A 23927-nucleotide genomic window follows, 5' to 3' on the forward strand; every position below is an offset into this window, starting at 1 on the left:
CACGGTTGTGGGACTGAGCCCCATGTTGGGCTCCATGCTGAATGTGGAGCTTGCTTAGGATATTCTCTGTCTCTCTCTCTCTGTCTCTCTCTCTCTCTCTCTCCCTCTCCCCACACAACCCTATTCATGCTCTCTCTCTCTTCAAAAAAAAAACCAAAACATTTCTAAGGGTTAATGAGATAGAATATTGGTTTCTTGATATTTACTACAGTGGTTGAATTTTATGTTGTACAAAATATCATTTGAACTTCACAGATACTGTTTGCAGTATAATTGATTATGTTGCATAACATGCAAGCTTTTAGACATTTTTGAAACTTAAGAACTTAATCATTCAAGAATATGAAATAACTTATGTCATTATCTTATTTATAGTTACTAACAAAAGCAACTTGTAAGCTTCATTTTTTGTGTATTTCAAACTATTTTTATGTATCTGGAATATATCCAGATGGTTTTCACAGTTGCTTCTTTTTTGGATTGCTCTGGCAGAAGTACTTTTTATTTGTATTATATTTGCGTATGTAGAAAGAGAGTTGGTTTTGCGAGATCAGGTATATAATTAATTAAAAGTATAACTGGTTTTATTAAGCATATTTAAAATTCATTTAGAGTTTATAATATTTTTTGCTCTTTCCTCTAACTACAAACAAAAAGAAAGAATTGAACAATGCAGGTTTAATTTTTGTTTGTTTATTTTTCTTAGCAATTGAAAGCATGTAGTGAAGAGCAGGAAGACAGAGAATGTTTGAATCAAGCTATTACTGCACTTATGAATCTCCAAGGTAGTATGGACCGAATTTACAAGCAGTATTCACCTAGACGTCGACCTGGGTAATTGCAAACTGTTCAAAATATGAATGTTTCTATGTCCTTCATTTATAGATCTGATACCTGATTTTTTTTAAAAAAAGTATTACTAGTAGTGATTCTTGCATTCTTGGAAGTTATACTTTTACAATTTTCTTCTGGTCTTCGAGTTTAAAATTGGCATTGTCAGGGGCGCCTAGGTGGCTCAGTCACTTGAGTGTCGAGCTCTTGATTTCGGCTCAGATCATGGTCCCAGGGTTTGGAATCAAGCTCTGTGATGGACTGACTCTCACACTCTCTCTCTCTCTCTCTCACACCCTCTCTCACCCCCGCTTTCTGACCCCACTCACACACTCTCTCTCTCCTTCTCTAAAATTAAATAATAATTTTTAATTGGCATTGTCATATTAAGATTTTAAATTTTTATTAAATATAATAATTTTTTGTATGTTATATAGGAAATTTCGGATCCTTTGTAATTTTAGTTCTTGTGGCATTTGGAATGAAACACAATTTCTCTAGTACTTCTCTTTCACAGTAATGAAATTGAGGCATGTGTCCATTGCGGCAAAGTTAGTACAAGAAAGTAAATGCTGAACGCAAAATCTAGTGTTTGATTATTTAATATTTTTATCACTTGATTTAAGGTAACTTACACTTAAGGAAATTTGGGTTGCTTTGTCATTGAAAAAGCTAAATTTATCTGTTTTTTTTTTTTTTTTTAGGGATCCTGTTTGCCCTTTTTATAATCGTCACTTAAGAAGCAAGCATCTGGCTATTAAAAAAATGAATGAAATTCAGAAAAACATAGATGGATGGGAAGGCAAAGATATTGGACAGTGTTGTAATGAATTCATTATGGAAGGTCCATTGACACGAATTGGTGCTAAACATGAAAGACATATTTTTCTCTTTGATGGCTTAATGATTAGCTGTAAGCCCAATCATAGCCAGTCACGCCTTCCAGGTTACAGTAGTGCAGAATACAGATTAAAAGAAAAATTTATCATTAGGAAAATACAAATATGTGATAAAGAAGATACCTGTGAGTGTAAACATGCTTTTGAAATTGTATCCAAAGATGAAAACAGCATAATATTTGCTGCTAAGTCTGCTGAAGAGAAAAATAATTGGATGGCGGCACTTATTTCTCTTCACTATCGTAGTACACTAGATCGAATGCTAGATTCAGTGTTACTGAAAGAAGAAAATGAGCAGCCATTGAGATTACCAAGTCCTGAAGTGTATCGTTTTGTGGTAAAAGACTCTGAGGAAAACATTGTTTTTGAAGACAACTTGCAAAGTAGAAGTGGAATTCCCATTATTAAAGGAGGAACTGTGGTGAAATTAATTGAAAGGTTAACATATCATATGTATGCAGGTATGTGAAACTCATTACAAGTGCTTACTTACGTGGGCTGAGGATCTAAAGCTTTTCAAGGATATACAAAACTGCGTGCTCCCGCAGGGCACGTGATGGCTAAGTCCGTTAAGCGTCTGACTTTTGGTCTTGGCTGAGATCATGATCTCACAGTTTTTGAGTCTGAGCCCTGCATTGAGCTGTGTGCTGACAGTGTGCAGCCTACTTGGGATATTCTCTCTCTCTCTCTCTCCCTCTCTCTCTGTCCCTTTCCCGCTTGTGCTCTTTCTCTCTCTCAAAATAAATAAATAAACTTTAAAAAAAGTTTGCCACTTGCTGTGATGAGCACTGATTTTTGTACATAAGTGATAAATCAGTAAATTTTATGCCTGAAGCCAATGTTACCCTATATGTTGACTAACTAGACTTCTTAAAAAACTTGAAGCAAAAAGAAAAAAAAATGCTTGAGGCATGGAATAAAAGGGATTGCCTCTAAAATATAAAATGAATTCCACAGAATCAAAAGAAATAAATAACTAATTATATGTTTCTAAAATATAATATTGTTGGAGCGCATGGGTGGCTTAGTTGGTTAAGCATCTGGCTTGGCTCAGGTCATGATCTCATGATTCATGGCCTTGAGCCCCGCGTTTGGCTCTGACAGCATGGAGCCTGCTTGGGATTCTCTCTCTTTCCCTCTCTCTGCACATCCCCCACTTGTTCTCTCTCTCTCTCTCAGAAAAGAAACTTAAAAATATATATGTATAATATTGTTGACTTCATTAGTTATTAAATATTCATAAAAATTGTATGAGTCTTGAATTGGAAAATAATCCTCTTTTATTAAGAAATACCATGGGGTGTGGGGAACTCAGTCGGTTAAGCATCCGACTTCAACTCAGGTCATGATCTTATGGTTTGTAGGTTTTGAGCCCTGCATCAGGCTCTGTCCTGACAGAGCCTGGAGCCTGATTTGGAGTCTGTGTTTCCCACTCTTTCTGCCCCTTCCCAGCTCAAGCTCTGTCTCTCAAAAATAATAAACATTTAAAAATATTTTAAATTAAAAAAAAATACCATGATTGGCAAGAAGACCATGGCGGGAAGAACCAGAAGAAAACAAACAAAAAAAAGCCACCTGGGTGGCTCAGTATGTTAAGCATCCGACTTCTGCTTAGGTCATCATCTCATTGTTCATAGTTCAAGCCCCACATTGGGCTCTGCTGACAGCTCAGAGCCTGAAGCCTGTTTCAGATTCTATATCTCCTTCTCTTTCTCTCTCTGCTCCTTTTTTGGTCTCATGCATGCACGCATGCGCGCGCTCTCTCTCTCTCTCTCAAAAGTAAATTGACATTGAAAGAAAAAGGAAGGCCTCCAGAATACACTACTTAGAATCAATGAAACTGAATAAATTGAATATACATCCTATTTTATACTCTTATCTTTTCAGATCCCAATTTTGTCCGTACTTTTCTTACTACATACCGTTCATTTTGTAAACCACAGGAATTGCTAAGCTTACTGATTGAACGGTAAGAAAAATATTTATTTTACCTAATATTTTATAAAAAGTTAGCTATTTTGTTCCTTGCTAAGTGGTGGGGACCTAGTATGTGCTCAACTAGTTTTTGAACATTATATATTTGGTATTAAATTAGTAGTATTACTGTTCTCTTCAAACAATGTGCTCACTGAAATATCTTTTATAACAGAGATTCTTCACATCATAGCAATATTTATAGTGGTAATCCGAAAGACCCAATTTTGAGTATGTATTTTAATGATATTTTGGGGAGGCAGTAAAAACTTCCTTATAAAAACTTCCTGCTTGTCACTGTTAAATAGACTTTTTATTAAAGAAAATTTAAAAACATAAAAGTAAATGGAAGACTCCATTTATTTATTCATAATCCATCTTCAGTAATTGTCAACCCATTTTTCATCTCTTTTTCTACTGACTTCATAACTCTAACTCCAGGATTTTTTAGAAGTAAATCCTAGACAACATATTTCATCTGTACATATTTTCATTTGAATTTCCAAAAAATAAATATTCTTATTAAAAACAAAATTATAGTCTTATTATATGTAAAAAAATTAACAGTTCCTTTATTATGGTTAGTTTCTAAAAAACTAAGTTTTGGATTGAATTTTTCTTCTTTAGATGGTATCTGGCCTCCAAAATAATTTTTGTTTTATATTTAAAAACTTAATACCTGATTTTATCTTCCCCTGTATCATTATGTCATACTGTGAAACTAAGTTTACCAGACTGAATCAGGGTAATAATGTGCTATGAAGATCTACTTAGTTGTATTTCCATGTCCAAAATAAGGAAAGCACATTTCTTAGACATATTTTAGCTATTATTTCCTATGATTGGGCAAGGTTTCTTTTTATTTGTTTGTTTTAGTTTTGACTGTTACCTTATCCACTTACGTATGTTCTTCAAATACTGCCTAAAATTCAGTTTGGGCCTTCTCTTGTATGTATAGTCACTTGAGGAGGTTTATGTCTACTTAATTGTAACAAAATAAATATTAAGGACAGATATGTCATTTTTGTTCCATCATTTAAGGAAGTTATTCTCCTTCTAGATTGTTTCTATATAGCTTGATCTTTTTCATTGACCTTTTCTGTATTAGTCAGTGCTAGTTATTAAGCTTGTTTTGATAAAAGTAAGAATATTAAATCTTCCTGATGTATAGCTAAAGAATAATTTCTTATAGCATGTAATACTTCAGGGAAAGTTTATCAATAATTGCACTTCTCACATAAGTGGTAGGAAAGAAGCTTGCTTAAATAAAATGTTTTTTTTCTGTTGTATTTTAAATCCTTTTCATTTGTGTATGAAACAAAAAAATTCTCTCATTTTGCTTCTTTTCTTCTTAGATTTGAAATTCCAGAGCCAGAACCTACTGAAGCAGATAGATTGGCAGTAGAGAAAGGCGAACAGCCAATCAGTGCAGACCTTAAAAGGTTTCGCAAGGAATATGTCCAACCAGTACAACTTAGGTTTGGCCTGAATATTTTATGTTTTATGTGCTGTTCAATTTTCAATATATAGTTAGCATACCAGTATACTATTAAGTAAAGATTAAAAAGTTTTCTGAGTGTGCCTACTGTCAACCTTGCTCTTCCCCTTCGTTATCATCTAGCAATCCTGGGATATTCAATAATATTTACGGAATTTGTAGCTCTCTCCCCCATTATTCTCACACAAAACACATAGACATTTACTACTTCATCTAAAAAATAATTTCAGTAGTTTCTAAAAATGTTATTGGATAATAGCAACTGCAGCTGTTAGGTACTCACTCTGTGCTGAAATGCTTTATCATTTTTACTTCATTCTCACAACACAGTTACTACTTTATATATGAAAGAAATTGAAACTTATATGAGAAAATTGAAACTTAGCAAGATAAAGTAATTTGAGATAGGTCATATAAAGGGTCAGACTCACTTCTGACTTCTTAAGCCAGTGCTGTTTTTTTATACCTCTGAGATTGGGAATTGGAAGCTCCTTTGATTAGTTTTCTTTACAATCCCTAATTGTATATGATGGAAATATTTTTTTCTTTGTAAATATTAAGATTCCTTGATTATTGCTAACTAATAAATTGCAACTTTAGAACTGAGTATATGATTTATTTTCCAGGAGTGTTGCCTTAATAAATGTAATTTCAGAGGACCCAGCTCTCTGACTCTCAGCCAAAACTTTTAACACAACGAAATTTTAAAACTTTAAGGGGTACCTGGCTGGCTCAGTCAGAGCATGGGACTCTTGATCTTGGGGTTGTGAGTTTGAGCCCCATGTTGGATGTAGAGATTACATTAAATTAAAAAAATGTTTTTTTAATGCTTATTTATTTTTGAGAGAACAGACAGAGTGCAAGTAGGGGAGGGGCAGAGAGAGAGGGAAACACAGAACCTGAAGCAGGCTCCAGGCTCCAGGCTGTCAGCACAGAACCAGACGAAGGGGTTGAACCCATGAACCATGAGATTATGACCTGAGCCAAAGTTGGACACTTAACTGACTAAGCCACCCAGGTGCCCCGAGATTACTTTAAAATTTTTTTTAGATTAGAAAAAAAAGATATTATTTATCCATCAACAATAAAGGAGTGATTAAGTTTTTTGTACTAGCCATGATACAGTTGTATTCCCTAACACTCAAATTATGCCTCTTGACATGAGACACACCTGTATGAGGTTGCTGTATCAGGTCAAAATATAATCTTAAGCTCTTAGTCATCTATGTTTAAGTATTTCTAAACATTTTCTGTGTTCTCAGTTCTGTACTTGTACTTATAGTGAGTACAGAAAAAACATGGAATATCATCTTTGCCAACACAAATGCTTTTAGTATAGAAAATGGAAACCTGAAATAGTTATATATTCTATTTTATACATTTAAGTGGCTTAAAAAATACATGCCTATATAATTTCGGGAATAGCTAAGATTAGGCCATAATAACTAGGGAAGGCATCTTGGAAGAGGTAAAATCTAAGAGTGTCCCTAAAGAGAGTAGAGGATTTAGGTAGGCAGAAAAGTAATTATATGTATTCAAGGTCATGGGAAATAGTATGAACAAAGTCAAGAAGACAGAATGGTGTGCAGAGGAAATAGGTAAAGAAATTGACTCTGCAGAAATGAAGACAATGTATTGCAAGAAGTAGCGGATGGTATTAACTGTATGGAATGAGATGGAATTCAAGATGGCCTTGGAATGCAAGCCAAGTTGTTAAAACAGTCTTACAAACATTAAAGGATTTTTAGCAATGATGGTAATTTTTGTAATCATAGCATTTTCTAATGTCATATTGTAAAATTTTTAACATTACGCAAATTTGAGAGGATTTTACATCCACCACCTAGATCTACTGTTATCTTTGCTATATTTATTTTATCATATATATATTCATTTATAATTCTTCTTTTGGTCTATTAATCAAGAAATTTGGGGGATCTATTTTTTTGGTTTTTATTTATTACTGAGACAGAGAAACAAAGCGTGAGTGGGGGAGGGGCAGAGAGAGAGAGGGAGACACAGAATCTAAAGCAGGCTTCCGGCTCTGAGCTGTCAGCACATAGCCTGATGTGGGGCTCAAACCCATGAACCATGAGATCATGACCTGAGCCAAAGTTGGCCGCCTGACCGACTGAGCCACCCAGGCGCCCCAAATTTTGGGGAAATTTCAAAGTATGCTTCTTAAATTCTTCAATTTGTATATCATTAAAAATGCAGTATTTGTTTATTGTACTTTTGTTGTAAAATGTGTATACAGTGAAACACATCTTTTTCTTAGGTTTATTTAGAGAGTGAGTGCATGTGCATACACATACACATACCTGAGTGGAAGAAGGGTAGGAAAAAGGAAGAGAGAGAATCCCAAGCAGGCCCCAAACAGGCACAGAGCCTGATGCAGGGCTCAATCCCACCAACTGAGATTCTGACCTGAGCTGAAATCAAGTCGGTTGCTCAACCAGCTGCCCCCCAGGAGCCCCGAGACACACACATTTTAAGTGTACTTTGGTTGAATTTTAACAAAAACATGTATCTCTATAATCCAAACTCCTTTCAAGATACAAATGTTACCATTGCTTCAGAAAGTTTCCTCATGCCCAGTCTAATCGATTTTTGTATTCATTGCCCAAAGCAGTACTCACCTTCCTCCATAGATTAGTTTTATCTGTTTTAGAATTTTATATAAATGGATTCTTAGGTACTCTTTGTGTCTGACATTTTTCGCTCATCATGCTTCTGAGCATGTTTTTGGTTGTGTCAGTAGTTCTATTTTACTGCTAAGGTAGCCGTATGAATATACCACAATTTTTTTTCCCACTGAAGGATACCTGGTGTCTTTTCAGTTTTTTATTACTATGAATAAAGCTGCTATGAACTTTATTTTACAAATTTTTTATGAATATATTTTTTCATATGTCATGGGTAAATAACTTAGAGTGAAATGGCTAGCTTGTAGAGTATTTATATTCTTGGTTTTAAAAGACACTGCCAAATCTTTTCCCAAAGTGGTTGTACTTTTTTACACTTTTACCACCAATATATGAGAATTCCAGTTGCCCCATTTCCTCAACATTTAGTGATGTCAGTCTTTATACTTTAGCTGAACTGATGGGGTATAGTGGTATGTCTTTGTAGTTTTAATTTGCATTTTTAAAATTTATTTACTTATTTATTTAAACATTTATTTATTTTTGAAAGATAGAGCACTAGTTAGGGAGGGGCAGACAGAAAAGGAAACACAGAATCTGAAGCAGGTTCCAGGTTCTGAGCTGTCAGCACAGAGCCCAACACGGGGGTTGAACTCACGAGCCATGAGATCATGACCCGAGCCGAAGTCAGATGTTTAACAGACTGAGCCACCTAGGTGCCCCGTCCCTTTACATTTTCTTAATAATGTGTTTCGGTCAATGGAAGTTTTTAATTTTGATGAAGTCTAATTATGAGATTTTTTTCCTGGACATGATAGTAATTTTAAAATTACATTACATGTTGTAGAAATTAGGAAGGAGAGAAATTGGCAACAGAATTATTTGAATTTACTTCTAGTGTAAACTAGAAGTTAATGATTTTGTTTCTTGAAATACTTTCTAAGCACTGAGTCTACCAGACACACAGTGACTTAAGGTTATTTTATTAGCGATAACATGAGAGAGATTGGGAATTTAAAGTTTTTTCTTAGCCTGGGAGAAAAACTGAAGTTGGGTAGGGGGTCTAGGGGAAGCTAGAAATGGTCGTTTATTAAAATAATGAAGAAAAAACTGTAAAGTAATTAATTCATACTATAATTATGTAGTGGAGAGAAGATTGTTATGTTTACACAGATAGGTTAAATCTCTGTTTGCAGGATTATAAGAGTCATTCTTGAGGTACTACAGAACAAAACAGCTCTGTCAGAAATATTTTTATCTTGAAATAAAATAAGAAAATGTGGGCATGGCTGTAGATAACAGAAGTTTGGTGATAGCACTTGAAGAAACACCCTAATCTTAGTTGATTTGCCATTTTGTGTGAAAAATATATCAATTTAGGCCTTTAAAAAATTCCTTTTCAATTTAAGAATTTAAAAATAGCATTTGTACTGCACAGAGGATGAATTTTCTACATATGTGTACAGAAAAGTTACTTTTCCTAAGCATAATGGGGTAGTTAAATATGGGAACTATAATGTTTATGCTTATAAATATTTTTAAATATAATTTTAAAACAATAAATTAGTCTTTACACGTTTTCACATCATAGAAGCACTTAAGGTTTTAACTAAATACAAATTAGCGACTCTGAGTGTTATATTGGCCCTTGTATATAAAGTTGTCACTATGGTCACTATGGTATAAGAGAAGTAAAAGAAGCTTAGGTTTTCCTAAAATGTGTTTCTTTCCATTTTTTTTTTTTTTTTTTTTAGAATCTTAAATGTGTTTCGGCACTGGGTTGAACATCATTTTTATGACTTTGAAAGAGATTTGGAGTTGCTTGAGAGACTGGAATCCTTCATTTCAAGTGTAAAAGGTATATTATTTAAAGGTTTGATCGAATTTTATATTGCACATGAGTTGATTTTTAAATTTGACTTTTAAATAAGAAGCTAAGCTAGTTTTTATATTTTAACAGATGAACTGGCTTTTGATATGGTTTATAGACTCTAAGGAGCTCACATATTAGAACCAATGGAAGTCTTAGGACCTTGCCTTTTCAAGTTTTTTAGGAGAATCTTTCTTTAAAAGAAGTTACAAGTCGTCTTTAAAAACAATACATTTAAAATGTTATCTCATCTCAAGGTTGCGATTCTTTCAACTAATTTTATCTGTTTTAGTATTCTCCTTAATCTTATTCTTTAGTTTTGAATGGTTAGCAGCTTTTAAAAATAATATTTACTTCTCCTGGAAAAGTCTTTGGTATATTTTTAGCACCTGAAAGATAGGACTTTCCTACCTAAAGTTTCAGAGCACACCACATGAAATTAAATTCTGCTCCATGAACATTTAAGCAAATGTATATTATTGAATCAAGATCATTTATCTCACAGTATAAGGCATTAATTAATAATAGTTTAAGACTAACTTATCTCCTACTTGTTTTTACCTAAGGGGAATTTTATTTAAAATAGAGACTGTGATTCTTTTGTTTCAGCTTTGAGATGTTTACCATACATTATCATCATGTGTGCCATGGTAATTGTTTTTAGTACTAAATTTTTATATTATTTTCTTAACGACGATTCTAAATTATATGTGATCTAAGAAATTTCTAAAATACACATATATAGAGGTACCTGGGTGGCTTAGTCGGTTGAGTGTCCGACTTGTAATTTTGGCTCAGGTCATGATCCCAGGGCTGTGAGACTGAGTCCAGTGTTGGGCTCTGCACTAAGTGTGGAACCTCCTTAAGATTCTCTCTCACTCTTAAATACTGAGAACAAACTGAGGGTTGATGGGGGGTGGGGGAAAGGGGAAAGTGGGTGATGGGCATTGAGGAGGGCACTTGTTGGGATGAGCACTGGGTGTTTTATGGGAACCAATTTGACAGTAAATTATATTTTAAAAAAAGATTCTTCCTCTGTCCCTCTCCCCCACTACACTCTTTCTCTCTCACTAAAATAAAAAAGTAGGGTCGCCTGGGTGACTCAGTTGGTTGAGTGTCCAACCTCGGCTCAGGTCATGACCTCAATACTTGTGAGTTCAAGCCCCACATCAGGCTCTGTGCTGACAGCTCAGAGCCTGGAGCCTGCTTCACATTCTGTGTCTCGTGCTCTCTCAACCCCTCCCCTACTCATGCTCTGTCTGTCTGTCTCTCTCTAACATAAATAAAACATTAAAAAAATTTTTTTTAACAAAATAAAATAAAAAAGTAAAATAAAATACATATATGTTTTAGAATAAAGCAAGTTAAGAGTTATGTTAATGTCTTAAAAGTTGATGTCGTAGGCCTTTCTGAAATAAGTTATACCTCAGCATAGCCAAATAGTGATGAGGGAAAGTTTCTTTTTATGAAAATACTTTAACTAATAAATGAAGAAGGAATGATAGAATTAGAATATTACTGTTTTACAACTCCCTAGTAATAATACAACAAGAGAAGTAACTGGACATTACAGGTTGGCTGTTGGAAATATTCGTGCAAGTATTCATGTCAAAAAATTGATTCTAAATCATATCACATTTCTGTGTGTCTGACATAAGAAAAAACAGGGGACAGAGATACCACAAAAACAGAATTGGAAAATTCTGTGGTAGATGATCCCATTTTAACAAGTAAACTGCGAGCAAAGATGAGAGAGAAAAGGAAAGCCTGTAAATTAAAAGAGAGTTGAGACAGTAACTCAGTGCAATTTATATATTGTATTCAAACCCTATTTCAAAGAAACCAACTGTTAGAAAGCATTTATGAGAGACTCAGGGAATTCTGAACACTAATTAGATATTTGATGATATTAAGAAGTTAATTGTTTTTATATATGATAATGGTATTGTCATTTTTTAAAGTTTTAAATTTTTTAGTTACATACTTAAATACAAATGAAATATGATATACTTGTTTCAAAATAACATGGGTGGTGGAGGGGAGGGCATGATTGGGGTTAGATGAAACAGAAATTGGCCATGAGATGATAATTATTGAAGCTGGGTAAAGATTATACAAAGATTTGCAGTCATATCTGTTAAGTAAAAGGTATTTTTATTTGTGTTCTGTAACACAAACATAGGGAAAGCTATGAAGAAGTGGGTAGAGTCAATTGCTAAGATCATCAAGAGGAAGAAACAAGCTCAGGCAAATGGAATAAGCCATAGTATTACCTTTGAAAGTCCACCTCCACCGATTGAATGGCATATTAGCAGACCAGGACAGTTTGAAACATTTGATCTTATGACACTTCATCCGATAGAAATTGCACGTCAGCTGACACTTTTGGAATCTGATCTCTACAGGTAAACAATTAACATTCATTTACTGCTCTGTTTTCAAGAATCTAAAACATACCTCTATTTTCAGAACATTTTGCAAACTATTAATACTTAAAAATGCCTCATCTCTTCGTGTGGGCTTGGACAAAAGCTCATAGCACAGGTTTTAAGTACAATTTTTCCTATAGATAAAAGTCTTATAGAGCTGTTTAGGCCCAGAGTAGGTCCTAGAAATCCTTCATTAGAGGAGTGGTGGAACAGCAACCAGTGTCAAGGCAGTCACCCTCCTCTGCTCCTAATACTCAGATTGCTTTAGCTGGAGTTGGCTTAGCTAAATCAGTCAGTATGGATGGTAGGCTCTTGAAGGCAGCTGAGTAAATAGAATATTGAGTGAGACAAGCTTTATATTCTTTTTTCAGATTCTACATAATCAAAATTTTAATTTGGAGTTTGAATTAGGTTTGCTAGGCAAATGAGTAACACAATTCTTAGAAGAATAAAGATTTCATTAATTTTTTAAAGGAATCTTAAATACTTTAGCTATTTGAAGTCAATATTAACTTGAGGGGCGTCTGGGTGGTTCAGCTGGATAAGCATTCCACTTCAGATCAGGTTATGATCTCACGCCTCATGAGTTCAAGCCCCACATTGGGCTCTGCTGTCAGCACAGAGCCTACTTCAGATCCTCTGACCTCTCTCTGCCCCTCTATTTAAGTTAAAAGTTCATATTAATTTTAAAGAAAAGTTATTAAGTTTGATGAACCATGCTTAAAACTTCTGAACCATTTTCTTTCATTTATGAAGTTCATTAGAAATGTGATTGGCTATTTACTTTTATCTGTATCCCATCATCTGTCTTTACATGTAAAACACTTCCTGCCATTACCCTGTATCCATGCAGATTGCCCATTCACAGCCTAACCTTTACAGTTTCATGGCTTCATCATTTCCAATATCATTCTCTACTCCAAATCAAAACATCTCTCATGTCATATTCCAGATCTTGTTATCACTCTAAATCATTATTTCAAAATTACTAATTCAAGCAGCTTATTTCTTTCTAACTACAGTCTTCTCTCCTTTCAGCTTGCTTTATCAGTTTCTTCCTCTCCTTTTTTTAAACCCTGTCCTTTCCCATTACGTTAGCCCTATTCTGTCTTCTTCCTAACTTAAGCTTTCTTCTTTCGTTTACAACCCAGGCTTCTATGTAGAGTTCAGGCCTTGCAGGTAACTACCTCCTCCCCCAGTTCTGTCAAAAAATGACCTCCCACCACTATCATTCCAACAAAACCTTTTCTGCATTCAAAAATCCCATCTAAAATACAAATACCTTTGGGGGCCTTGGTGGCTCAGTTGCTTAAGCAGCCAACTTCTGCTCCGGTCATGATCTCATGGTTTGTGAGTTTGAGCCCCATGTCGGACTCTGTGCTGACAGCTCAGACAGAGCCTGGAGCCTGTTTCAGATTCTGTGTCTCCCTCTCTGATTGCCCCTTCTCTGCTCATGATTTTTCTCTCTCTCTCTCTCCCTCTCTCCCCTGTCCATTCTTTCTCTCCCTCTCTCCTCTCGTTCTTTCTCTTTCTCTCAAAAATAATTTTAAAAAACATTAAAAAAATAAAAATATCTTTAAGAAGTTATCCTGATTGGCAGCCATTTTTTTAAAGGGAGAAGCAAGAATATACAAAGTTTAGTGCTAATAGAGAATGTTGGAAGGCAGCAGAGATAAAACCTTTCTCTTATGTAGAATTGGACTTCTGGTTTGCCCTGGCTGTGCCATTCAGAATTTAGCACACACATCAGAAGTTGTCGACATCTGATTCAGAGTGTCATGTTGTATTTTAAGTAATTTGGAGTGCAGATGGTTTTTGCTTTTGTAAAAGGTAGGAATGAAGGGACTTGTTACATGAGACAAAAAAGCAAATAGTACTGAATCGAGTTTTTCCTTATAAAGTGACTGTTACATGAGTGGACATCAGGAAAAACAAAAACAAAAACACTTAGCTCTATGTGGATCTGCTTTCAAAACACAGAAATTCGTTTGTTAAGTGATATGTGTATTATGAAGGAAGACTAACATAGGTAAAACATTGACACTGTTTGGAAACTGAATTTTTGGTGAAATAACAGAACTGTGTAAGAAGACTTATTTTAAAAACTGATAGCAAATACCCATTTATACTTTAATCTACTAATGAAAAAAAATTATTTTAATTAATAGCCAAGGCTGTAGGACATTGATGGGTATGCCACTGGTCAGTTATTTTAATTATGTAATCCTGCCTGATTGTATACAATGATTTAATCTACTTTCTGTCCGGTTTTTTTTAATAAAATAATTCAGGTATTTAAAAAAATGTAGAAAATTATATAATGAGGGCTCATGAACAACAAAAGCATTACAAATACAATTGAATTCCTTACACTCATTCCTCCCAATTCCATTCCTCTTCTTTCTCCCAATAACCCCTATCCTGTATTTGGTGTTTATTATTCTTACTTGTCTTTATAATTTATACATATAATATATAACATTGTTTTGCAGATTTTAAAACAGTTTATACTTAGGTATCATTCTGCAACGTATTTTGCAATTAAATTAAATTTGTTCAAGTTGATGAAAAAGCTCCAGTTTGCTTATTTTAATTACTGTGTGACTTTCCATTGTGTGAATGCTCCATAATTTAACCAGTCTCTTGATGATGAGCTTCTCAGTTATTTGTGATTTTTCACTCTTGGAAATAATGTTGTTATAAATATTTTCTTATAACCTGGTGTATCTAGAATATATGCCTAGATAGAATTCTGGGGTAGCTAGTATGTATATCTTCAGTATTATGAGATATTGCTAAATTTCTTTATGAAGTCATTATTATAGTTTTACTTGCATGTCAGTGTTGGAAAATTGCTGTTTTTTCACATCTTTACCTATTTGGTATTATTAGACTTTTATTAGTCTGCCAGGAGTGAAATGGGATTCTGTTGTGTTTAATGTTCTTCTCCCTGAGTAAGAAATAAAATACTTTTTCATGTTTATGTGACTATTTAGGTCCAGTCCTCTGTGATTTAAACCTCTTTATATGTTTGTCCATCTATCTTTTGGATTGTCTTTTTCTCACTAAGTTTCAGGAGATCTTTAAATAATTTTGATACTAATCCTTTGTAAGTTAAGTTGCATTGATTTTGGTTCCATAGGAAAGTCCAGCCTTCTGAACTTGTAGGGAGTGTGTGGACCAAAGAAGATAAAGAAATAAATTCTCCAAATTTATTAAAAATGATTCGCCATACCACGAATCTTACCCTCTGGTTTGAAAAGTGAGTGTTTACTTATTCTGTCTTATTACTTTTTAATAATCATAATAGTAAGTCATCTATAAGCTTAAATTCTGGCTAAAAATATGTTTCTTCTTTCCTATATGAAACGAGAAAATTACATTTTAAGCCATGAGGTTTTTTTTCTTTTTTTTGGTTAGGTGCATTGTGGAAGCAGAAAATTTTGAGGAACGGGTGGCAGTACTAAGTAGAATTATAGAAATTCTGCAAGTTTTTCAAGATTTGAATAATTTCAATGGTGTATTGGAGATAGTCAGTGCAGTAAATTCAGTGTCAGTGTACAGACTAGACCATACTTTTGAGGTAAGTTTTAGGTTTAAATATTTTCTCTTTTGTGGGGGGAAGATTCAATTGATGTAAAAGACACTGCTTCTACCACCAGTCTTTTTGAGCAAATCCTTAATAAATCATCTTATTCCCTTAAATATATCAGCATAACTAGTAAGCCTAGGATTCATCAAGGAATATAAGACTTGAGACTCTGTTTAATATGCTACTTAAGTGTAATGAAGTTCCAAATGGATTTTTCCAGTGACACATTGATTATTTCAAATAAATGACAAACATTTTAAATATAAATATACAAATTACTTCAATTACCTTTAGTTTAATGCATAGTCAAAGGAAGAGTAACATGGAGAGAAGTCTTGCTAAAACTTAAAGTTTTTTTAATTATAACAGTATATGTTTAGTGTTTGTTATAGGAAATTCAAAAGATACAGAAAGCATATGTTATAATTAAAATACACATACTCTTGGATCCAGAAATAAAAATGCCAGATTGTCTGGTTAATGTACAAAGATGTCATTTCTGCAGTATTAATTATAGTAGCAGAAAACTAGAAACACCCTGTATGTTTATAAATAGAATGACTGGATTCATTGTTCTACACCTGAAGTGTAGAATACTGTTCAGCTATAGAAAAAAAGTGAATAGGATCTATGTGTGTTGTCTTAAAATAATATTTGTAATATTTTAGGGGAAAACCTTCAGAACAATGAGTATAATATGATTTCATTTTTATAAAACAGAATGGAGCAAATCCAAACTAAATATGTTAACAGAATTGCATGAGCATTGAGAAGAGTGTGGAAAGATACAGAATCATTTCTTAACATGAGTTCTTTCAGTTGGTTATGATTAGAGGGGAGTAGAGGGCAAATTGTTTTCATTTATTTTTCTATTTGGGTGTTTGCATTTTATTGATTTGTATGAACTTTTTATATGGTAAGGATATTAACAATTGATTATTGCCAAATATTAATCTATTTGATAGATTAATAATTTTAATTCTGATTCTGAAAAACTCTAAAATGTAATATATTTATTTTGAGAGGTTAAGTTTTAGTCTCTTAAAATATTGGATACAGAACAATATTTATAAAATATGTCTCAGCCAGAAAGAATAAAAATACAAACATCTGTATACCTGGTATCCAGTTTAAGAACTCCTTCCAATTCCATATCCTTTTCACCCCTTCGGAGCCAACTATCATTCTGAATTTTCTTGCTTATTATTTTCCTACAGTTTTACTTATTGAATCTCTAAACAATGTAATGTTTCATTTTGCATGTTTCTTAATTATATATGAATATAATTCATCAAAGACTTTTTTACTCAATATTCTCTTCCTAAAATTCATCCAGGTTGGGGCATATGGATGACGCAGTCAGTTAAGCGTCCAACTCTTGATCTTGGCTCAGGTCAAGATCTCACAATTCGTGAGATAGAGCCACACATCAGGCTGTGTGCTGACAGTGTGGAACCTGCTTGGGATTCTTTATCTCCCTCTCTTTCTATCCCTACCCTGCTCACTCTCTCTCTTTCTCTCTCTCCAAATAAATAAACTTAAAAAAAATTCATCCAGGTTGTTTGTTGCTGCTACAATTCATTCTTTTTCATAGTTGTATCATACTATAAGAATAAATTTACCAAATTTTATTTATTTATTCATAGTTAATGGCCATTTGGATGTTTCCAGTATAAGGCTAGTATCAGTAATAGTGCCATGAACATTTTCTAAATAAATCCTAGTGCATGCATGCACATATTTCTCTAAGTTATTCACCTAGAATTACTAGATAAGAGGATATGGATATCATTATCTATACTGGAAAATGCTAAATTGTTTTCCCAAGTAATTGTACCAGTTTATACCAGAAATGTATGCGTTCTAAGTTGTTTTACATTCTCACCAGTACTTGACACTGTCAATTCTTTTCCTTTTCCAGTCTTGTGGTTTTGGTTGATAAGCCCCCAATTTCTAATGAGTTTGAACATCTTTTTAAATATTTATTGGTTCTTTCTATTTATTCTTATGGAAATTTTTTTGACTTTTTAATTGTTGAGTTTTTCTTTTGAATTTCTAGGAGTTTTCTTATATACTGGATTTTAGTCCTTTGTCAATCAGCGTGTGGTAATGTCTCTTCTCAGATTGAAGCTTCCCTTTTCACCTTTTAAAAATATCTTTTGACAAATAAAAATTCTTATGTAGTCAAATTTATTTATTCTGTTTTTTGTAATTTGTACTTTTGGGTGTCTTGTTTGATCGATCTTCCAATAGCTTAATGTTTTGTCTTTCACATTTAGTCCTTAATCCAGCTAGAAATAAGATTTTTGGGTTTTTTTTTTTTTTTACAATTTTTTAATGTTTATTTATTTTTGAGAGAGACAGCATGAGCGGGGGCAGAGGGGAGGAGAGAAAAAGGGAGACAGAATCTCAAGCAGGCTCTGGCTCCGACCTGTCAGTTCAGAGCTGGATGCAGGGCTCAAACCCATGAGCAGCAAGATCATGACCTGAGCTGAAGTTGGATGCTTAACCGACTGAGCCACCCAGGCGCCCCATAGCTAGAAATGTTTTGAGTATGGGGTGAGGTTGGAGTTTAATTTCATGTTTTGTTCCATATAGCTAGCCAGTTGCTTCTATACATTTATTGAAAGTTTGATGGGAATTGCATTGATTACATAAATTGCAGTTGGTTCAATTGATGAAGAACTGACAATTTTACAGTGAGTTTTCCAAATCATGATCATGTGTGTCTCTCAATTTATTTACTCATTTAATAAAGTTTTATGGTTTTCTTGATGAAGGTCTCATACCTCTTTTGTTAGATTTATATTAGAATATTTTTCAATATCTTGTTTTCTTTATTGATGGATACTTAGAAATGCAGTTGATATTTGCCTATTAGTTTTATATCCAGTAACATTGCTAAATTCTCTCATTAACACTCTATATGTAGATTTAGTGGGTTTCTTCACAGACAGTTATATCCTCTGTGAATACTAACAATTTTTCATTTCCTAGAATTTTCTCTTTTTTTTCATACCAGTTAGGACTTCTGTATAGTACTGAATAAAAGTTAAAATGCAATCACCTTTGCTTTTTCCTTAAGTTAAAGGAAATGCATTGAACAGTTTCTGTCAAGTATAAAGTTTGCTGTAGATGTTTGTACTTACCAAGTTAAAAATAAAGTAAATAATTTGTAACAAATGTAATAATGAAATATAAAAGAAATGCTTACTTGGTTTACTAAATTTTTGTTCAGTTCTTCTCTCCATCCCACAGCCTTCTCCTCCTTACTAAAATCTTACCCATAACCCCAAAAGACCTTTCAGTGGAAAATATTTGAATACTTTGCGATTATATTTCCCTCCTGTAGTTATAACTTGAAACTCTGGCTAACCAAAAATATAACTAATAAGGTTATGGGGAAGAATTTTTATTGCTTGATCATCTAATTTATATCAAAAAAAACTTAAAAGTTTTATGTTTGTAGATAAATCATTTCAGGCAAGTACAGAAAGGAATACTGCATGTCCTTAAAAATTATTTTTCAAATATTTGCAAAATTTTATAAAATTTCAAGCTCTGTGTTCATAAAATATGATTGAATTGTAAAAAACAAGTTATATTCAATTTATATACTTTAAAGGCATTGCAGGAAAGAAAAAAGAGAATTTTGGATGAAGCTGTGGAATTAAGTCAAGATCACTTTAAAAAATACCTAGTAAAACTTAAGTCAATCAATCCACCTTGTGTGCCTTTTTTTGGTAAGTTACTGAATATAGATTTATACTTATATTTTAGGTAAATTTTTTGTAGCCAAAAGATATCAGCCTTGAAGGGCAGATTGTCCTGATTTTTATATCTGAGCATATCTACTTTTATTAGCTGTTCATGTTGATAAATAAAACTTAAAGTCTCCATTTTCCCTGTCTTTAACATAAAGGTTATAAAAATTATCTCATAGAGTTCTTGTAAGGAACTCTGCAGAGTCTTTCTATAAAAGCACTAATCCCATTCACTAGGCCTCCATCCTCACGATTTAAGCCCTCCTGAAGGCCCCATCTCTAATCACATTGGGCATTAGGATTTCAACATAGGAAACATATTTGCCTGTGTATACACTCACATACACAACCGGTTGTGTTAACCAGAAATGTCTCTAGACAACCCCAAATGTCCCTATAGAACAAAATTGCCCCACAATTGAGAGCTACTGATTTAAATGAACCCATATTTATGTATGAAAAAGTAGCTAAAAACCTTCTTACTATCCCAGAGTGAGGAATAATTTTTTTTCTATCTAAATATGGGCTTTGGGAAAACAGAGGATTAGTTTATAAATCTGTAGTCTTATCACGAGAATTGGCTTAAAATTAATTTATTGATCATTATTTCAGATCATTGGCATTAAATATTTAGAGTCAAATATTAAAATGGTTAGAACATATATAACACTTATAATTTAGACTTTGTCGATGAATCCTTTTATTTTAGACTATTAGTCTAAGAAATAAATTAAGCCTTTTTTAAACCCTAATTTTCTTTTTCTTAATTCTTTCCATGTTAAAAAAATTCCTACTGTAAAGTTGATTAATATGCTATCAGAGACTGAACATATTGAGAGTAGAATTGCTGGATTATAGGATTTCTTTCAACTTTACAAGAACAGTTGTTTTTTCAAGTGGTGAATTAAGTAACAACTTTTATAACTTCAAATACTTTTTTTTACTAGGAATATATTTAACAAATATTCTGAAAACTGAAGAAGGGAATAATGATTTTTTAAAAAAGAAAGGGAAAGATTTAATCAATTTCAGTAAGAGGAGGAAAGTAGCTGAAATTACTGGAGAAATTCAGCAGTATCAAAATCAACCTTACTGTTTACGGATAGAACCAGAAATGAGGGTAAATATTTTCTTTGCTTATCCTTAAAAGAGAACATAATAAATCTTCTGCAGTCTGTAAGAAATATCATAACTATGCATTATGCCACTTATTTTACTATAAAAATAATATAGTAAGTTAATAGTTAATAGAAGTAAATATTAGAGGTTCTGTGCTAACAATATACAGTTATTAATATTATTAGGTACTGGGGACCTGGCTGGATCAGTCGGTAGAGCTTGTGGTTCTTGATCTCAGAGTTGTAAGTTTGAGCACCATAGTTGGGTGTAGAGATTATTTAAAAATAAAATATCTTAAAAATATATTATTAAAAATATCCTATTGCTTCTTTATGCAATTGGTTCAAATACTTTGTTTTTTTAATTTTTTTTTATGTTTTTATTTATTATTGAGACAGAAACAGAGCATGAGTGGGGGAGGGGCAGAGAGAGAGGGAGACACAGAATCTGAAGCAGGTACCAGGCTCTGAGCTGTCACCACAGAGCCTGATCATGACCTGAGCCGAAGTCGGAAGCTTAACTGACTCAGCCACCCAGGTGCCCCAATTTCAAATAATACTTTGAAAAAATGAACGACAAAATGGAATGTAACTCTGTGATGTCCATGTAGTAAAAATTAAATCCACTATTAATATTGTCATTGCTTGATAGCCATTTTAGATATTTTACATGTGCTAATATAACATTAAGTAATTAATTTCTTCATAAGAACACTGGGTTTAAAATAGAGTAAGAGGTTGGTTGTATATATGCATGGCAAGAAATTATTTTTTTTAACATTCTGTCATTGATACTCTATCTTGAGCATTTATTTAGAACATTGATTCTGTGGTACTATAAAATGTGGGATACTGTCTGAATCATAGTAAATTATACTATATTTATGTTAAGTATTGTGTTAGACTTATTTGAAATTCAGAACAAATAATAGCTATTGGCATAAGTTCACCTGTCACATTAAAAATTGTGTCACATTAAACTTTCAGACTAAATCTGCAGGTTAGGCATATTAAGTGAAAGTGACTGCCAGGATTCCCACTCCTAAATTATAAGATGGTAACTATTCTTTGTTCTGAGTTCAAAACAAAATACCCTAGTCCTAAGAAAGAATGACCTAAGGTCATGAAAACATAGATACCTGCTTTAAAGAAAATGGTGATAAGCTTCTGGTAATCCCATATTTCATTCTCTTCCCTCAACATTGGGCCAACCCTCTGTGATGTGGAATTTCATAAGTCTAAATAAGTATGTTCTTGAAGCTTAAATTAGAGTTTATAATACATTTTCCCAGAGAAATAATGTTCAATTGTAGTTGGGTATATTTGAAATAGTACTTTTAACATTCATATCTCAGTAACTCCTTATAGTTTTCTGTGATCTGTTCTAGACTTCCTACCATCATTTAAAGCATTTTCCTTCAGGATGTAGGAGCAAAGAATGCTTTCTTTATGACTGAGTTAAAGTAAATTTAAACATAGACAGAGTGGCATTCACTTTTCAAGTCATAGTTAACCACGCTAATAAATGGTGTTTAAAAATAGAGCAAAGGGTGAGAAAATCAAGAATATTGCTATTATAACTTTATTAAAGTCTTTAAATTACTGTTGGCTCATATGATTTAATTTGGCTAATATGTGTGTAAGAACAAGTTGGTTCAATGTTGTTAGAGTAATATAATTTTCTTGACATTGGCAGAATGCCTGAAAAGTTGGAGAGTTTTATATCAAATTCAAAAGCTCATTTTGCCTACTGGTAAAGTGAAAAACAGTACTTATTTTTACATATGCTTCTAAACCACTTCAAAATTAAATAAAGTTAAATCTAATGATTTGCTTCTAAGGAATTTTTCAGAGGAGATCATCAGAAATGTACAGAAAACGTTATGCATAAGAAGTTAATAATAACAATACAATTATTGTAATAACAAAGAATTAGAAGGCACTGTTGTAGAAAACTGCCTATCTGGAGATTAGTGAAATAAATTCTGGAACATCCATATGATTAAATACAACAGGGCTAAAATTTGTGTTTTACAAATAAGTAAGCCACATGGGGAAAAATGAGTATAAACTAAAAAAAAAGTAAACAATAACTGTGGTGTGGTCCCAATTTTGCAAGATAACCCCCCAAAACTAATATCTGTATACATGCATATATTCACACAGTAAATAACATTGGAACTATATTCTATTAGTAAAATGTTAACAGATCTCTGGTTAGTGAGATTGCTATTTATATTTCTTTTTGCCCTTTGCTAAATCATCTAAATTTTATACCTAAAAACTTAATCTTAGGAAATATTTTTTTCTTAAAGGCAAGAAGGATTATTTTACTAGAAGTTAGAACAGATAAGTTTATAGTTATTCTTGAAATTACTTTTGAATTTGAATAGAACTAATGCAGCTTTTTTTTTCCCTAATAATGGTCAAAAGTTTCATTGTGGGGCACCTGGTGGGCTCAGCATGCAACTTATTCTTGGAGGTGTGAGTTTGAGCCCTACACTGGGTGTAGAGATCACTTAAAAATAAAATCTTCCTTTTAAAAAAAGTTTCAGGGTGCCTGGGTGGCTCAGTTGGTTAAGCCTCCGGCTTTGGCTCAGGTCATGATCTCACAGTCGTGGGTTTGAGCCCTACGTCGAACTCGCTGACAGCTCAGAGCCTGGAGCCTGCTTCGGATCCCATGTCTCCCTCTCTGTCTGCCCCTCCTGGCTCATGCTCTGTCTCTCTCTGTCTCAAAAATAAATTTTAAAAAAGTAAAAAATAATTTTTTAATTAAAAATAAAGTTTGATTATGAATTTTAACTATAATTCTGTTCTAAATACTTTTATTATTTTTAATTGTTTTAATGTTTATTTATATTTGAGAGAGAGAGACAGAGCACAGGTAGGAGAGGGGCAGAGAGAGAGATCCAGAATGTGAAGCAAGCTCCAGGCTCTGAGCTGTCAGCACAAGAGCCTGAAGCGGGCTCGAACTCAAAAGATGTGAAATCATGACCTGAGCTGAAGCTGGATACTTAACCAACTGAGCTGCCCAGGTGCCCCTAAGTACTTTTATTTTAGAGAGAGAGAATGAGCGTGAGTGAAGGAGAAAGACGGGGGGATGGGGAGGAGAGAGAATATCCCAAGTAGGCTTCATGCTCAGTGGAGAGCCCCATGTGGCTCAGGGCTCCATACCACAACCTTGGGATCATGACCTGGCTGAAATCAAGAGTCAGATGTTCAACTGACTAAGCCACCCAGGAGCCCCCTAAACACTTTTAATGCTTATTGGTGATAATCATCTTGTTGTTATATTGAATAGAAGTAA

At 33.4% G+C, this 23927-nt stretch overlaps 1 protein-coding gene across 1 annotated transcript in view; it reads left to right on the forward strand.

The window, feature by feature from the left end:
- The window catches only part of SOS2 (SOS Ras/Rho guanine nucleotide exchange factor 2), a 58393-nt gene that overhangs the window by 23787 nt on the left and 10679 nt on the right, over window positions 1-23927 (forward strand). The window contains exons 9-18 of the mRNA XM_029952189.1: window positions 707-834; window positions 1536-2191; window positions 3618-3699; window positions 5060-5182; window positions 9602-9705; window positions 11900-12122; window positions 15289-15408; window positions 15567-15729; window positions 19364-19481; window positions 20450-20622. Coding sequence (XP_029808049.1) covers window positions 707-834; window positions 1536-2191; window positions 3618-3699; window positions 5060-5182; window positions 9602-9705; window positions 11900-12122; window positions 15289-15408; window positions 15567-15729; window positions 19364-19481; window positions 20450-20622 — 1890 coding nt within the window. The remainder of the gene's footprint in view (window positions 1-706; window positions 835-1535; window positions 2192-3617; window positions 3700-5059; window positions 5183-9601; window positions 9706-11899; window positions 12123-15288; window positions 15409-15566; window positions 15730-19363; window positions 19482-20449; window positions 20623-23927) is intronic.

The sequence above is a fragment of the Suricata suricatta genome, chromosome 9 (assembly GCF_006229205.1).
Source record: "Suricata suricatta isolate VVHF042 chromosome 9, meerkat_22Aug2017_6uvM2_HiC, whole genome shotgun sequence".
In the NCBI taxonomy this organism is placed as follows: domain Eukaryota; kingdom Metazoa; phylum Chordata; class Mammalia; order Carnivora; family Herpestidae; genus Suricata; species Suricata suricatta.